This window comes from Saccopteryx bilineata, chromosome 5, assembly GCF_036850765.1.
Source record: "Saccopteryx bilineata isolate mSacBil1 chromosome 5, mSacBil1_pri_phased_curated, whole genome shotgun sequence".
NCBI classification, from domain to species: domain Eukaryota; kingdom Metazoa; phylum Chordata; class Mammalia; order Chiroptera; family Emballonuridae; genus Saccopteryx; species Saccopteryx bilineata.
In genome coordinates this window covers 33180327-33198421 of record NC_089494.1, presented here as the reverse complement: position 1 = coordinate 33198421, position 18095 = coordinate 33180327, and the positions used below count along the sequence as shown (strand labels likewise).

The 18095-nt window shown below is 39.8% G+C and overlaps 1 protein-coding gene across 8 annotated transcripts in view; it reads right to left on the bottom strand.

Moving 5' to 3' along the window:
• The window catches only part of NBEAL1 (neurobeachin like 1), a 181925-nt gene extending 170210 nt beyond the window's left edge, over nucleotides 1-11715 (bottom strand). For 2 of the 8 annotated variants that reach the window (XM_066279145.1, XM_066279152.1), the window contains exons 1-3: nucleotides 11581-11715; nucleotides 11256-11375; nucleotides 10441-10716 (exon numbers count right to left, since the gene is read on the bottom strand). In XM_066279145.1, the coding sequence (XP_066135242.1) occupies nucleotides 10441-10491 (51 nt within the window). In that variant the 5' untranslated portion in view covers nucleotides 10492-10716; nucleotides 11256-11375; nucleotides 11581-11715. Of the gene's footprint in view, nucleotides 1-10440; nucleotides 10717-11255; nucleotides 11376-11571 lie in introns of all 8 variants that reach the window. The other 6 variants (XM_066279146.1, XM_066279151.1, XM_066279148.1 and 3 more) reach the window with 6 other exon arrangements.
• Nucleotides 11716-18095: the final 6380 nt, after the last annotated feature.

Genomic DNA, 18095 nt, shown 5'->3' with positions numbered 1-18095 from the left:
TTATCACTACCTGTGCAAACTTGGTAATAGCCATTATTGATATTCTTTTACTAAATTTACATGTAGAATTGGTATTACATGTTGAATTTTACTGCTGTTCAAAATGTCTTCAAAAAATATGATTAGGCGCCTGACCAGGCGGTGGCGCAGTGGACCCCAAGGTCGCCAGCTTGAGCGCAGGATCATCTGGTTTGAGCAAAAAGCCCACCAGCTTGAACCCAAGGTCGCTGGCTCCAGCAAGGGGTTACTCAGTCTGCTGAAGACCCGCGGTCAAGGCACATGTGAGAAAGCAATCAATGAACAACTAAGGTGTTGCAACGCGCAATGAAAAACTAATGATTGAGCCTGACCTGTGGTGGCGCAGTGGATAAGGCGTCGACCTGGAAATGCTGAGGTCGCCGGTTCGAAACCCTGGACTTGCCTGGTCAAGGCACATATGGGAGTTGGTGCTTCCAGCTCCTCCCCCCTGTCTCTCTCTCCTCTCTGTCTCTTTCTCTCTCCTCTCTAAAATGAATAAATAAAAAGAAAAGAAATTTAAAAAAAAAAAACAAAAAACTAATGATTGATGCTTCTCATCTCTCTCCGTTCCTGTCTGTCTGTCCCTGTCTATCCCTCTCTCTGACTCTCTCTGTCTCTGTAAAAAAGAAATAGATAAAATTAAAAATATATATATGATTAGGCAATAAAATGAAGTTATTGTATATAAAGGCATAAAAGCAGCAGGGTATAATTTGACATTAATAATGCAAATAGTTATTCTAAAACTGATCACAATTTCCAAAGCAACAGGTAAGCACTTTACAAATTTGAAAAATACCCTAAAATAGGTGAAACTCATATACATGCAAAAAGAATGATCATAAGCCAATCAGTGTAAATGAAGATAAGAAAATCTGCCAAATCCCTCGAAAAAGATAAAATTTCAAAGCAATAAAAGTGTTGTACGATCAACTCATACATCACGATTTAAGGTATTAAGCTGCAATTTGACAAAACACTTGATATCTATACTTAAGGTTTCCTCTTCCAGAGGGATCTGTATTTGCTTGTACCAACTACCAGTCTAGTCTGCATGAGTGGGGCTTTTTGGATCTTTCCTAGAACAAAAGGTGAATTTGATTTGCAAATCCATATAAGGATCAACTTGTGGTAAGGTAATTTAGTGAATTGGACTAAAGCGAATTCCTTAGCAGAGAAAAGCATAGCACTATGATTGAATTAGTTACATATAACATTGGCACTTTCTAAATAAAGCTTAAGAGTTTAAAATAATGTTCAAGCTTCATGTCAGGTTGAAGCTTATCAAATTTAGTATCTTAATGATTTACAGTAGTAAATGCAATTAACTTACACGAACTTTTCAATCATATCCATAAAGTACTTTAAAATTTTCTGAAATGGACCTGGCTAGTTTTCTCAGTGGTTAGAGCACTGGTCCAGCATATGGACATCCCAGGTTTGATTCCTGATCAGGGCACACAAGAGAAGCAATTATCTGCTTCTCTTCCCTGCCCTTTCCCACTTCTCTTTCTTCCCCTCCCATAGTCAGTGGCTGGATTGGTTCCAGCATTGGCCCCAGGAACTGAGGATAGCTCAGCTGGTACAAGCATGTCAGCCTCAGGTGCTAAATATAGCTTGGTTCATTCGAGCATCAGCCCCAGACAGAAGTTGCCAGCTGGATCCTGGTTGGGGGGGCACGCCTGGGAGTCTGTTTCATTATCTCCCCTCCTCACTTAAAAAATAGAAAAAAAGAAAAAAAAATTCTGAAATTAAACTTTGACTTTCTACATATCTGCATTTTCTAAATTTCCTACAATTAACTTGTATATCTTAAATTTAAAATTTTTTAAAGCTCAACATAAAAGTAAATTGTTACTACTTTTTCTTAGAACATAAATCTAAATTACAAATCTTATATGTGTATACCTAAAATGAAATTTGTTTACTAGAAAATTAAAATTCTACATTTCAAACTTATTTAAATTTACAATTTTTACAAAAATCCTAAATCAAAATTATTCAATTATAGAAATATAAATTCATCTAACAATGACATCATAAAATAGTATATATCTTTACTACTGAAATATCTAATGTGAAGAAAGACTATATAGTAGATTAAATGCATCAAACAAAACTACATTTTCTTACAGAAGTGTTTTGAAATGCTTAAATGACTTTTTTGTGTGATGAATGGATCTGTTAATGCTGTGATTCAACCTGAGAGTAGATAACTCTATCATTCTACACCTAAGTCACAGACAGAAATTAAAATGTGATATTCCTCAGATATAGGTAAGAATAAGTTATTTTCAGTATTTTAAAAGATAACACTGGGCCCTGGCCGGTTGGCTCAGCGGTAGAGCGTCGGCCTGGCGTGCGGGGGACCGGGGTTCGATTCCCGGCCAGGGCACATAGGAGAAGCGCCCATTTGCTTCTCCACCCCACCCCTTCCTCTCTGTCTCTCTCTTCCCCTCCCGCAGCCAAGGCTCCATTGGAGCAAAGATGGCCAGGGCCCTGGGGATGGCTCCTTGGCCTCTGCCCCAGGCGCTAGAATAGCTCTGGTCGCGACAGAGCGACGCCCCAGAGGGGCAGAGCAGTGCCCCCTGGTGGGCAGAGCATCGCCCCTGGTGGGCGTGCCGGGTGGATCCCGGTCGGGCGCATGTGGGAGTCTGTCTGACTGTCTTTCCCTGTTTCCAGCTTCAGAAAAATACAAAAAAAAAAAAAAAAAAAGATAACACTGGTCTATATAAAATACATTTAAGAACAGAGCTCCACCTGATCTGTGGTGGCGCAGTAGATAAAAGTATCGACCTGGAATGCTGAGGTCAGTGGTTTGAAACCCTGGGCTTGCCCAGTTAAAGCACATACAAAAAGCAATCAATGAACAACTAAAGTGAAGCAATGATGAGCTGATGCTTCTCGCTCTTTCTCTCAAAATCAATGAATTAAAAAAAAAAAAAGAACAGAGCTCCCTATTTCCCTTAATGAAATATTGTAAAATAAACTCCACTTGTCTTAATAAAAGCTGAGGGGGGGCCTGACCAGGCAGTGGTGCAGTGGATAGAGCGTTGAACTGGAACGTGGAGGACCCATATTTGAAACCCCAAGGTCGCCAGCTTGAGCACGGGCTCATCTGGTTTGAGCAAGGCTTAACCAGCTTGAGCGTAAGGTCGCTGGCTTCAGCAAGGGGTCAATCTGCTGTGGCCAACCCCCCTACCCCCCCCCTCAAGGCACATATGAGACAGCAATCAATGAACAACTAAGGTGCTGCAATGAAGCATTGATGCTTCTCAAATCTTTCCCTTCCTGTCTGTCTATCCTATCTGTCCTTCTCTCTCTCTGTCTCTGTCACACACATACATACACACACAGACACACACACAAAACTTCTGTAAAGTCCAAGACTCAATAAACTAAGTGAATTTAAAAAAAAAAAGCTGAGGGAGAAGATGAAACCAATGCTATTAAGTCTTGCCTGAATTCTGACACCTTTGAAGGAGTTCATACAGAGTTATGGCATATTTTAGTCATTTCACATAGTTCCCCACATCTGAATAGATTTTGAATGACCACAATGAAACTGTCACAAAAAATGAATTGTTGCACAAAGTAAATATTTTTGTCAAAGTTTCTGAGTATATAAAGAGAAAAAGCAAGTTAGGCAACCCAAACACTTATATTCAGATACTAAAAAGAACACTAAACTATTAAGCATTTTATTTCACATTTTTAAAAATGAAGGACTATTGAGGAGTTAGTGCAGCACCTGATTTCCAAATGTACCTGCTTAAAATCCATAATGATGATTCTAAGAAAGGAGATTTAAAATGGCAACTACTAAATAGCAATAAATATTATTAAACAGCAATAATTCTTTGCTGTCTTAATACTTTTCTGAAACTTAGAAAGTTTAATTATACACAGACACACAAAACTATTCTTAATTGGTAACCACTACTATTGAACTAATGATTTTGTTTTGTTTTGCTTAGAGTCTAACATTACTTTCCTTACATACAAATAATGATTGAGCCACAGAAAATTAAGAGCCATTTCATCACTCTGCACATAACAAGACTTACAAAATGTGGGTTAAATTATAAGGATTGGGCCTGACCAGGCGGTGACGCAGTGGATACAGCGTCGGAATGGGATGCGGAAGGACCCAGGTTCGAGACCCCAAGGTCACCAGCTTGAGCGCGGGCTCATCTGGATTGAGCAAAAAGCTCACCAGCTTGGACCCAAGGTCGCTGGCTTGAGCAAGGGGTTACTCAGTCTGCTGAAGGCCGGTGGTCAAGGCACATATGAGAAAGCAATCAATGAACAACTATGGTGTCGCAACGAAAAACTAACGATTGATGCTTCTCATCTCTCTCTGTTCCTGTCTGTCTGTCCCTATCTATCCCTCTCTCTGACTCTCTCTCTCTCTCTCTGTCCCTGTAAAAAAAAAAAAAAAAAAAATTGCCCCAGAGGGGCAGAGCATCGCTCCCTGGTGGGCATGCCGGGTGGATCCTGGTCGGGCGCATGCGGGAGTCTGTCTGACTGCCTCCCCGTTTCCAGCTTCGGATAAATTAAAAAAAAAAAAAAATTACAAGGATTGGTGTATATTGGTGTATCTTATGAAAAGCTTTAGGATTATAACCAAAATTGAACAAATTATCATTTTCTCTGAAGAGTACTGTTCATTCCTTTTTTCCCAAATCTATGTATATAAAGACGTACTTGACTTCTTATTTGAATGAAACACCTCTATAATCTATTTTTTTATGAAACAAAACTTTTATTCTGAAAAGGAAATTCACTCTGAGCTCATTGCAAAACTATCTATTTCAGTCATATTCCAGATTTAGCAGGACAAAGGGCAACAGCAGGAAATGGAGCATCATCAAAGTCCAAAACAAACTTAGTTTAGAGAAAAAAGAAAAACCTCAAATCATTAGGATAATTAAGCACTATGCTTGAAAGCAAAAATACAGATTAGAAATCAAGACCTTCTTAAGCACAGCTTTATCACTACTGATAAAAACACTATAAAATATGACTTATTATTATACAACATAAAGGCAAAATGAAAATAATTTTGATATACTCATATATATCATATATAAAAATACATACAATTAAAATACTATTAAAGATTACATTTAAAAATATTACATTTTATAATTCTTCCTGTTCTGGTGCATTTATATACAGTGAATTCACTTTTTTCTCAACAACTATGAGAAATATGCAAAATAGTTTTTTTCCATTTGACAGATGAGAAAACTGAAAATATAAATTAGGTAACTTGTTTTTAGGTCATTAAGACAAGAAGCAGATGTGGCTCTAATTCTGTAGCTTCACAAATTTTTCTGTGTAAACAGAAATGCCAAAAAATAAACCAGCTAATGACAAAAATGAATTATGAATTTCAACCCACATCACTACATTTCAAAATATCATGCTTTTGAGCCACTTCGTATCTTTTTACTGAACCAATGCATTTGATACTTTCCACTAGACAAAATAAAAATAACTTACTCTTATAAAAGAATTTGATGCCCTGGCCGGTTGGCTCAGCAGTAGAGCGTAGGCCTAGCGTGCGGAGGACTCGGGTTCGATTCCCGGCCAGGGCACACAGGAGAAGCGCCCATTTGCTTCTCCACCCCTCTGCCGCACCTTCCTCTCTGTCTCTCTCTTCCCCTTCCGCAGCCGAGGCTCCATTGGAGCAAAGATGGCCCGGGCGCTGGGGATGGCTCTGTGGCCTCTGCCTCAGGCGCTAGAGTGGCTCTGGTCGCAACATGGCGACGCCCAAGAGGGGCAGAGCATCGCCCCCTGGTGGGCAGAGCGTCGCCCCATGGTGGGCGTGCCAGGTGGATCCCGGTCGGGCGCATGCGGGAGTCTGTCTGGCTGTCTCTCCCTGTTTCCAGCTTCAGAAAAATGAAAAAAAAAAAGACTTTGATAAGTCTCTCAAGGCTCAGTTTCTCTTCTGCACGTTATGGTGACCAAGTGCGGCACTCCCAAAAGGCTAAATGTCAAACGGAAATGTACCCTTATTCCTATCCAAGGACAGGAGTTGAGATAGGGACTTCATGATACATATATGTGTTGTACTATGCAATACATAAATTCCAAAAAGTTGTATGATAATGTAGAGCCCAAAACTGTACTCAGCACTGTTTCTCTTACCACAAGCACATTAAATGAAGCAATGTCAAAAGATACAAGGAATAAGGTGCCTAATACACATAATATAAACTAAAATCTTTAGATCTTCAAAAGTAAATCAATTTGGGCAGTGGCTGGGAAGCTCAGATGGTTAGAGCATCATCCTGATACACCCAGGATATGGGTTCAATCCTGGTCGGGGCACATAAAAGAATCAACTAATGTATGCATAAATAAGTAAAAAACAAACAGATGTTTCTTTCTCCCCCCTCCCCCCCCCCACAAATCAATACATTTAAAAATATTTTTAAAAAGTAAATTTGCCTTCTATACTTAGGAAAACTATGCCCAGATAAGAAGTAGTAAACTACTGAACTAAAATCCAGATACAACATTAAACCTGTTCAAATTAATGTTTAACTTATAAGAGCTATATGAAATGCAGTGTTAATGAAATCCTTGACCCTGGGTGGGGATGACCATTAGAGACAAGAAAAGTTCAGACTACATAATTTGAATTAGTCTCATATACTGGTGAAAAGATCTGTAGAGGGCAGAAACGTAGGCTGATCAGAAATTATCCTGCCGTGATTATGTAATAATAATTACATGCGGTTAACAAGTAACCTAGAAGATGAATGTTTCTGACAATACAATCAAATCTCATACCTAGCAGGAGAAAGTGAAAAGTTAGACCTAAATAGTTTGATTAAAAAAAACAAATTGCCCAGTATTTTTACTCGAATTCTTTTCAAATATTAAGTTTAATATGTGAGCACCCATCTGCTAAAAACTAAAACCAGTAATTTTAGTTCTATTTAAAGGACTTTAATCATACTATTTAGGCTTGCAAATGAACCCAGACTAATAGATAAAAGACATTTATATATTCTATTAGTTTTCCTTTGACTAAACAGTATCAACCAAAGATTTTTAATATAGTCCTATTTAAACATCTACTAAACTTTTATAATGTTCAATGGCAATTTTTAAAACATCATATTACATACAAACATTGATGGTACCTTAATATCAACCTATTGTTAATACACTGCAGAATACCTGTGCTAAGGTTAGCACTGTAGCAAATAAGGAGGATGTCTTAACCTGAAGCAGACCTTCAAAAATCTTCAAAGTCGTCTACCTTAATCAGTTGTGTATAATTTGTTTGGTATGGATAGCATACCAACTAGGGCAGCAATATAGTAGACAATGTTTAAATTTTACTCATTAAAGATTAACTTGATACTCAAGAAAACAATTGGTCACCTAGGAAGAATGCTAGCAGATCAAGTCGTTACAGAAACAAAGAGAGAAAAATCAAACACTAATTCTGCCTGCCTTCCTGTTAAGGAATTGTCATCAAATAATTGATGAGAGAACATTTCTCAATATATGCTCTACTGATAAAAAGTGATAGAAATGGATATCACAGTTTTGCAAACGCCTAACGAAATAATGCATATAGGCAAAACTCACTGATAGCTGAGACACTCATAAATTATCTTAGCCTTCCCCCACCAAATAGAATGTGAATCAAGCCCCTATTCCAGTGTGCAGATACCAGTAGAGAAGAACAAATAATTTAGATCAAGGGAATTCAGCCAGCAAAACCTAAACTGATAAAAACTCTGATGTTAAAATTTGGTTTCTCCAACATATAGAAGGAATAAAAAGTGTGGTGAGGGAAAACCTATCACTTAACAATAGATAATACATGTATATTTTGTTTAAATATCGAGACAAACAGCAGGAAAATAAAACATTTATAATACATCCAGGAAAGTTTGAACACCAACCAGATATTTGATGATTTAAAGAATTATCACATTATGATTATGTTTTTAAGTTATTTTATAGATACAGTATATTTTTAAATATTTATGGATAAAATCATACATTGTCTGGAATTTGCTTCAAATTAATTCAGAGGTAGAGATGGTACAGAGTAGGGTTATACATGAAACATAATTGAAAATAATTTGATAATTATTGAAGTAGATGACAGATACAAAAGAGTTCACTACAGCCTCTTCTCTATTTGTGCAAGTTTAAAAAGGAAGATGATGAAAAGGTTCTATACAACGTGCCATAGAAAAAGGACAGAAGAACTCTATGTCCCTCAGAGGTCAAAACAAACGAACTAAAATCTCAATGGTGTGTTAGATAAACATTCTCCCTGGACACACACACACACACACACACTCTCTCTCTCTCTCTCTCTCTCTCTTACTACTACTACTTGACAAATGAGAAAACTGAGGCCCCAAAACAAAACATCAGCAGAGCCAAAACTAGACTCCACAATTGCAAGCCTTGAAATACAGTTAGCTCCAAGTTAGAGCGAAGTTAAAAGAAGATCTAAGCAGCCTGAAGTAGTCTGAAAGCCAATCAAAAGTTTAAAACGGTCTTAAGAGTTAGGTGGCTTGAAGGGCTATACACTATAGAGTGAGAGCAGTAAACCTAAAGAGAAAGTATAGAGAACTGGGTATTTGGTAATCATCCTCACAAGGGAGCAGAAATGTTAAATCCATCGAGTATATTTGAAAGCTACTTGAATTTAAGGTGTTTGTGGGAAAGAGTTGTTGGCTAGCTTCCAAGTAACTTACTCTTGAACTGGTGAAACATAAAACCATTATATTAAATAACAATTTTTTGAAAAACATTTGAAAAAAATAAAATCTTATTAAATGCACAAGTGATTTAAATCTTACATATGAAAATAGGACTTTTGTTCCTGTCGAAGAATTAGGCTTCAAAATCTGACTATGAAGGGCCTTCCCTAGTTACTTAAATTTTAATGAACAGAAAGATTCACACTTCCATTAAATATCACTAAGAATAAAATTCTGTTATACTATCTTTTCAATTAGCAGTGTCACTTACATAAAACATGAACTCAACCTAGAAACAACATAACTAATTAATAAGACAATGTAACCCCATTTACCTTTTGCCATTCAGAAAATAGTAAAACCTAATAAGTTTGATGTATTTTTAAATAAATCATTTTCAATCTACTAGGCATTCATACTAAAATGCATTTTAAATTTTGCCTAACATGTGTTAGTAACTATCTTCAAAAGTGTCTGGTGAATTAGATTCTTTTTTTATTAGAAGCGTAGTCTATTTTTAAATAGACATTTCTGGCATTTAATTACACAAGACTAAAAGCTATTTTAAAAATTCATATTAAACATTTCAAAGTATACATTCTTCCATAATTATAAGAAATACCAAGCCAGAGAAGTAAAAAAAAAAAAAATTCCAGTATCATCTCTAAAATTTAACATAACAGATAAATTTAATACAAGATTATTTGTTAAAGAAATAACTTGTTCTTTAAAGAGCAGAAAGTATAAAAAAGAAGCCAGAAGGGATAATGCACACATGGAAGCTGAGACTTGAAAACTTCACCACACAGACCTAAAGTAACTTACGTAAAGATGTTTCTCTGACCCTTGCCAATAACTTCAAAGTAGTAATGTACCTCTTCACTTGAAAAAGATGTTTTTAAGTAATACCTTTCTCCTCCAATTACCCAGAATCAAAGCTAACATGTAAAAATTCACATAAAGGCAAAAATTATTTTTCAAGGATAAAATAAAAAAATATTAAAGAGTCATAATGGATAAGACAATGGACTTGAATCAGGCAGTACTGAGTTTCTGGCTCAGTTCTGCTACTCACTAGCCTCTTTAACCTCTGGATCAGTTTTCTCATCCACAAAAGGGGATAATTACAATACCCATCTCACAGGATTGTTGTGAGGATCAAATGAGAAAATACTCGTAAGGTGCAAGCTATAGTAACCATCTCAAATCAGTAACACTCATAAGGTGCAAACTATAGTAACCACCTCAAATCAATAACCATTTAATATAATCAGTAACCATTTTTATACAATTTAAATGATTAACCATGACAAAAATGCTTAATGCCCTTCTCGTGAAAATATCTACCCTCCTACTTGTGGGAGAAAAAGAAAAGCACAAAAATTTAAATTTTATTTTTCTCTTATTAATTTTATATAATTGTGGGATTACTGAAGACAAATATCAATAATAGCCACACACTACTACAGTTTTTAATAGCATGCTAATAGTGTGCAGGTATTTAAACCTGAAAACGTGGAAACCAGCAAATCCCATGTTTTTAAATTTTGAGTCATTTCCATAAATAAATACACTAACTACTATCCATTCTAAAAAGTGATAATAAGGTCAGTCACAAAATTTTATACCAAAGTATTTTAAAACTTAGAAGAAAAAAAAAGAAAGCAGTTACCTTTGTACAATAAAGCATCCAAAGTTCAAAGAGCCTCTCTCTGGATGCCATGCTGGTTTTCACTCTGGCAATTTAACTTTTCCTCAAAAAAAAAAAAATTATGTTCAAGACCAAAGCATGTTCATTTTATTTTCCAAGTTTTTCGGTTGTTACAGTAAAGCTCAAAGCAGTAGGGAAAACAAAAAGAAGTGAAACATAGATTGTCTTCTGGTCAACAAAATTCAGTTTCAGCAGTTACTCCAACTTATCTCCATCAGTGGTAGTTGGGCAATTAACCTGTGAAAGAGAAAAGTATGCAAGTATCTGCTGGAAAAAGAAGTTATACTACAATTTTTAGATTTATCAGAACTAGAGGTTTATCTACTTCACTTCCCACAAACAGGCTAAGCTTTTATTTACATTGTTAGATAAGATTTCCCAGAAACTTACATTTCAGCAAAACAATACAGCTAATAGTATTTCACATGTATATAAAGTCAGAATTCTCCAGGGCAGACTCATAAAGATGCGTGCTCATAACCAAAAATGTGTCCAATGATAATAAACAGCAACATGACGTTCCCACTCATATAGTTTCCATAGGGAAAAAAAAGGAAAAAGCACACTTCCTTCTGACATACAGAATCCCTTAGAATTTTCTAGTCTGCTTCTTGAACTTGTTGGGAATGTTTGTCGCTGTGTCGCAGGGCAGGGCGTGAGAGGAGGGTGAGGAATTCCTGGTTGGTTTGTTTTCACAAACCTCAAAGAGCGAAAACCACCTGCCTACCTAGCCTCCCCACCGCTCCCCAGCCAGGAAGAAAGGAATATGCACGCACCGGCAAGGAAAGTGCCCTGGGAAAGCGTCCAGTGTTTTCGGAGATCTTTCCATTTCCTCCTCGCATCCCAGACAACCCAAACAGAGGCAAACTTAAGGTAAGCCAAGCTGCCAAGAAAAGCTTTGGAAATAGGGCAATGGGAGCTCGCCGTCTCCCACCCGCTCTCCGCGCCCGCCCGACCGCACCGGGACACGCCCGAGCCACCCTCGCCCCCTCACGGCCGCCCCTCACTCAACAGCGCGCTGACCACCAAGCCCCGGGAGCCTCCCATTTCTGCCACGCAGACGCCTCTTTCCTACAACCCGCTCCCCCTCACCGCGCTCACGTTAGAGGGTTGCGCCGCCGCAGGCCGAGGTCTAACTTGCTTCCCTCGCCCCCTAATCAACCCGAATCAACCCGAAGCCCCAAGTCCCAGCGCAGCTAGGAGGAGGGCGGGAGTGGGAGGTGGGGCAGCAAATGGCGCGAGGCGGGGCGCGAGGGCCGGGAGGAGCCAGGGGCGCAGCTGTCCGCTCTGCTAATCATTCCGGCCTCCGAAAATTTACCCGGCCCCAAGGCAGTCGCTGTTCATTGGTCGCACATGCTGGGACAGGGCGGAGACTTCGTATAGCCCCGCCCACACGCCTGCGCAGTCGCAGTCCCTCTGGCCCTAAAAACCCGGCAGCTGGCGCCAGCCGGGGCGCTCCAGTTAGTCTTTTCCCAGACCTGGACGTGTATGGGGCGGGGGCAACGTGCTGACGTCCACGCCCGGCATTGCTGGGGTCCGACATACGTAGCATTCGGCTGACGACGTCTTTTCCGGGGGCCGTTGGAGGGCAGGGGTAATGCAGTGAGAAGTAATTTTTATTTTGTTTTGATTTATTATTGTTAAAGGGGGATTGGTCCTGATAGTATATAGTAATGTGAAAACAGACAACTGCCCCTACGTCCCCACAAAAAAATTCTTTTCCTTAAACGTTTACGCCTCGTACTTTCCCCGTCGCCGAGCGTGAATTTTAAAAGGCTAATTTTACCACTACTAAAGGTTTCAAAACGGTTTTCCTTTTTAAGGAAACGGTTGCATTTACAAAATACAGACAACTTTCAGGGTTTTGTTTTGTTTTTAAGAAGGAGAGGAAAACTCATCAGATTAATCGCCTTTGGTACACCTATTTTTAAAACTTTTGTGAAAAATGTCAAGCATATACAAAAGTAAACTAGTACTGTATAATGAAATCCCACACCACCTATATTTCAAAATTATCAACTAATGTTCCATCTTGTTTCATATATACCAGCAGTCAGCAAACTGTAAAAAGCCAGGGAGTAAATATTTTAGGTTTTGCAGACAATAACAAAAATCAATATAAAAATAATTCATGGCTTGTGAAAATTAGGTGAAATTCGAGTGTCAGTGTTGTAAATATTGTTGGTACACAGCCATGCCCTTTCTGATGTTCTTAGGAGTTAACAGTAAATAGTTGTTTCGGGAGTCCTAGAGCACTTGACCATTTGTCAGAAGAACTGCAATCAGTCCAAGTAGTGTCTGGAAGGGGTCTGGATCCTTTCTCCAGGAAGCTTAGGAGCAATACATATTCCCCGAACTTGATTCCAGAACCAATTAACTTTTTAAATTCCCAAACCCTTACCTATGTCTTACTTCTTACAAAAAGGCTAGCTTGCCCTGGCCGGTTGGCTCAGCGGTAGAGCGTCGGCCTGGCGTGCAAGAGTCCCGGGTTCGATTCCAGCCCAGGGCACACAGGAAAAGCACCCATCTGCTTCTCCACCCCTCCCCCTCTCCTTCCTCTCTGTCTCTCTCTTCCCCTCCCGCAGCCGAGGCTCCACTGGAGCAAAGATGGCCCGGGCGCTGGGGATGGCCCGGGCTCTGTGGTCTCTGCCTCAGGCGCTATAATGGCTCTGGATGCAACAGAGGGGACGCCCCAGAGGGGCAGAACATCGCCCCCTGGTGGGCATGCCGGGTGGATCCCGGTCGGGCGCATGCGGGAGTCTGTCTGCCTCCCCGTTTCCAGCTTCGAGGGAAAAAAAAAAGGCTAGCTTCAGATGAGATATTAAGACAGTTAGTAGGGTACAAACCTACTGTCTTCTCTGGTCACCAGCCATCTGAATAAAGCGCCCATAAAGAATCAATCCGGCCTGACCAGGTGGTGGCGCAGTGGATAGAGAGTTGGACTGGGATGCGGAAGGACCCAGGTTCGAGACCCCGAGGTCGCCAGCTTGAGCGCGGGCTCATCTGGCTTGAGCAAAGAGCTCACCAGCTTGGACGCAAGGTCCCTGGCTCCAGCAGGGGTTACTCGGTCTGCTGAAGGCCCACGGTCAAGGCACATGTGAGAAAGCAATCAATGAACAACTAAGAAGCCGCCACGCGCAACAAGAAACTGATGATTGATGCTTCTCATCTTTCTCCGTTCCTGTCTGTCTGTCCCTGTCTATCTCTGCCTCTGTAAAAAAAAAAAAAAGAATCCGTCTGTACTTATTTGACTGTGTGACCGGCAGCACCAGCAGACATTCCAGTTATAATTCCTTTACTATTAATAGATACCTTCACTACAAGGTGACAGAGTTGAAAATAATATAGAGGAGCTGTTTGAAAATTATGCCTTTTCAATCTCTCTCCTTGGTTGTCTAGCAGCTATGTGAAACTTAGTATGTAGAAACTTCAGGAGGAGGGTGTAGATTCCCCTTGCTTTGGAATTCTCCATTATAGTAATTAGTTCCACTCTTCCAGCTCATCAGCCCAAGAACCTAGGGAATACTCCTGCCATCTATGGCATATACCTCTTATTCAATCTAATCTTCAGCTTATCTTCAAAGTATATCCAGAATTTAACCATTTTCTACACCACCACCACTATCACCCTAATGTGAGTTACCACTATATCTTTTCTGGTTTATTGTAAAGCCTTCCAATTTTCCTCCCCGCTTCTTGCTATGCATTCTCCCCACCCATGGGTGATATTTAACATTGCAACACAAGATATATTTTAACATAGAAATAAGATGCCATTCCTCTGCTAAAACCTCTCTAGTGACTCCCCATGCTACTTAAAATGGCCCCGAAGAACGTGTGTTTTCCTTCCACACTTCCACTCTAACTTCTCTATTATCCTGGCCACCCTGTTTCACGTCAGACACCTGGCTTCCTTGTTGCTCCTCAAATTCACAAAGCAAACTTTAGTCTCAGGGATTTTACATAAACTGTCCTTCTACCTGAAATGACCTTCCCCCTGATGTCCACACACAATCTTCAAGTCCCTGCTCAAGAATCCCCTTGTCCATTGCTGCAGTCCAGATGTTTGTGTATTCCAAATTTCATACGTTGACATTCTAACACCAAGATGATGGTATTAGAAGGTGGGGGCCTTTGGGGGGGTACTTAGTTCATTAGGGAAGAACCCTCATGAATGAGATTATTGCTTTTACAAAATAGAGCTCCCTAGTCCTCTCTGTCCTGTAAGTACCCAAAGAGAAGTCTGGGAGCTGGAAGAGGTCATTTATTCAACCACTTTAATCTTGGACTTCCAGTCTCCAGAACTGTGAGAATTAATTTCTGTTTAGAAGCAACCCAGTCTGGTATTTCTTTGACAGCATCCCAAATAGACTAAGATATCTGTGAAGCATTCCCTGACCCTTCATTAAAAAATAGCATCCCTTTTTCTCCCTTACTTTATTTTTTACTGTAGCACTTACCAGCTAACATAATTTCTTTGTTTATTATGAGTTCCCCCCTAATAAAATGTAAGAACAATAAAAACAGAGACATTAGTTACTGCTATATCTTCAGGTCCTTGAATAGTGTCTTATACACAGTATAGTTCAATATATATTTGAAGACTATAATGAAAGAAATAAATTACTTCTTTCACTATATATCTGTACTATCTTACCTCCAGTTTTCCTCTGACTACACACTGTTATTTATAGCAAGTTGGACTTGTCACAAGAATAGAATTATAAAACATAAATGTAATTAATTTGTAATTTTTAGCAAAAAAATGTCCATAAACAAAAATGATAATATTGCTGTACATATTGTGTCTCAATGTTTGCCTCACAAACTTTCAACTGCACGCACATCACCCAAGAATCTTGGTAAAATGCTGATTTTGATTCAGTAGATCTGGGATACAGTGGGTCAGGGGTCTGTCTATCCAGCTCCCAGCTAACACCAATGCTGCTAATGCACAGTCCACACTTTATTAACGTTCCCACTGTTAATACAAGATTAATTTTGCCTTGAGTAGTAGTATTGATAGATTTGCATCCATCTATCCTCATCTCCTTTTCTTCCCCTTGTGAATGATGACACAGATATTGAAGAGATATACTGTGTAACACAAAATCCAATCAATTGCCCTGGCCGGTTGGCTCAGTGGTAGAGCGTCGGCCTGACATGCAGGAGTCCCGGGTTTGATTCCCAGCCAGGGTACGCAGGAGAAGCACCCATCTGCTTCTCCACCCCTCCCCCTCTCCTTCCTCTCTGTCTCTCTCTTCCTCTCCCACAGCCAAGGCTCCATTGGAGCAAAGTTGGCCCGGGTGCTGAGGATGGCTCTGTGGCCTCTGCCTCAGGCGCTAGAATGGCTCTGGTTGCAACAGAGCAACGCCCCAGATGGGCAGAGCATCGCCCCCTGGTGGGCATGCCAGGTGGATCCCGGTCAGGCGCATGTGGGAGTCTGTCTGCCTCCCCATTTCCAACTTCAGAAAAATACACACACACACACAAAAAAACCCAATCAATTGCTACATGTAGGCATTGAATCTTCAAACCTGACATCGTTGCAGTTACATCTAGGAAGAGATAAATACATCATCCAGCATCATACATGAATGTTCCTGTTGGGTTAGAAAGGATGGCAGTATTTTGTTTAATGTCCACATTATAGGATCAGGCCTCAGCTTTCTTACCAGTAAGAAGACTCCCAGGCTCTGACTTATCCTAGTAAACTCACAAAGGATTAATGCATGTGACCTATGCGGCAAGTACATCCTTCTGTCCCACAGGAGATCTCTAGCTATGCACTAAAGAAGAGAAAGTCGGGGCAATATATATATATTGTCTCTGTCCTCCTTCAATAATATGGTGGTGGGGTTCCAGAGAAGGGGAAGCTTTCTATAGTCTTATGATTATATATATAACATATATATTATATATATATATTGTCTCTGAGGAATGTGCTAGTTGATTCTCTTTTCCATCTAATCCTTCTGATAATGGGGCAGGCTGATAACCATTAAACTTCTGTGAACAAGGATCATCCCTTATATCTTCCCTCAGAAGAAATACACACTGGCTTGCAATGAAGGATTAGGCAGTTCTTGTGCTGAAGATTTCAAATCTTCCAAAGATTACAGAGAGTCAGGGGAGGGATTAGGAGTTATATCTGTTTAGTTAATTCCTTTTCCTATGCCACATAAAAAGAAACACAGTATTTCACTGAATAATTTTAAATAAAATGTGTCTACTGAACAATCTCCAGTTCCCTTAGCTCTGCCAATTCTAATCTGTTTTCCATGTGACCCTCCCCAAGGTCCTATCTTTAAGTTCATCATGATTTAGAGCAGGGATAGTCAACCTTTTTATACCTACTTCCCACTTTTGTATCTCTGTTAGTAGTAAAATTTTCTAACTGCCCACTGGTTCCACAGTAATGGTGATTTATAAAGTAGGGAAGTAACTTTATAAAATTTATAAAGCAGAGTTACAGCAAGTTAAAGCATATAATAATAATTACTTACCAAGTACTTTATGTCGGGTTTTTGCTAAGTTTGGCAGAATAAATCTTTATAAAACAACTTACTATAGTTAAATCTTTTTATTTATACTTTGGTTGCTCTGCTACTGCCCACCATGAAAGCTGGAACGCCCACTAGTGGGTGGTAGGGACCATGTTGACTACCACTGATTTAGAGCAAGTAAAATTAGATTAACTCAATGGGTAATGACATCTTGTATGTATAATAACGTGCATGCAATCATTCCACTCCTTCTGGGTGATTTCAAGAATCACGCAGCACACTTCAGAGGTCCCCTCTAGAGTGACATGAACCATGATGGGCTTCTCTGCATTTTCCTTCCTAAGGATGTCTACCCAGGACTGGGTCTGCTTAGTGATGTTCTTCATGGTCAAGCCCTCCTTTCCAATGATGGCACCAATAAACTGGGTGGGGACTAGGAGCTGAAGCAGGAAATCAATATCTGGCCTGAGATGAGCCCTCCTGGTGTGGTTTGTGACCTTGTTTCTGGGAAGAGTGGTCCCCACACTGGGCTTGCTGAGGAGGTAAGGGAAGCTCACCTTTTCATTGGGGATGTAGGAAATCTTGTAGTTCTCAGATTGATGCCCGCTTAGCGTCTCCATGGTTTTTGCTTCTTCTCTTGTTGCATGTGTGATGCTGACAAGGGCAGTTTCTTTGTGTTGACTTGATCGCCCTTCTTCATGGTCCCATACTGATCCCAAACGTCCATCCAACACCTCTCAATGCAGTTCAGGAGGATGTTTCAAATTTGAATTTCTCTGTTCCTGAGCTTTTTAGACATTGAATAATCAAATTCTCTGATTTTCCCATGCAATTCCACTTTACTCTGGCCCCGCCGCTAATCTGCACACCGGTGGGGAAGGGCCCCCGGCCGGCCAGGGTTCTGGGGGCATAGGCTCATGCTCTTCTTGCATACTGTCTATCTGTTAGATCCATTGGCATATTAATCACAATGTTTTAAATTTTCTGTATAGTAATTCTCAATATCCTTCTCATATCTAGTTTTGATGCTTGCTCTGTCTCTACAAACTGGGTTTTGCCTTTTAGTATGCCCTACAATTTTTTGATAGCTAGACCTGATGTATTGAAGCA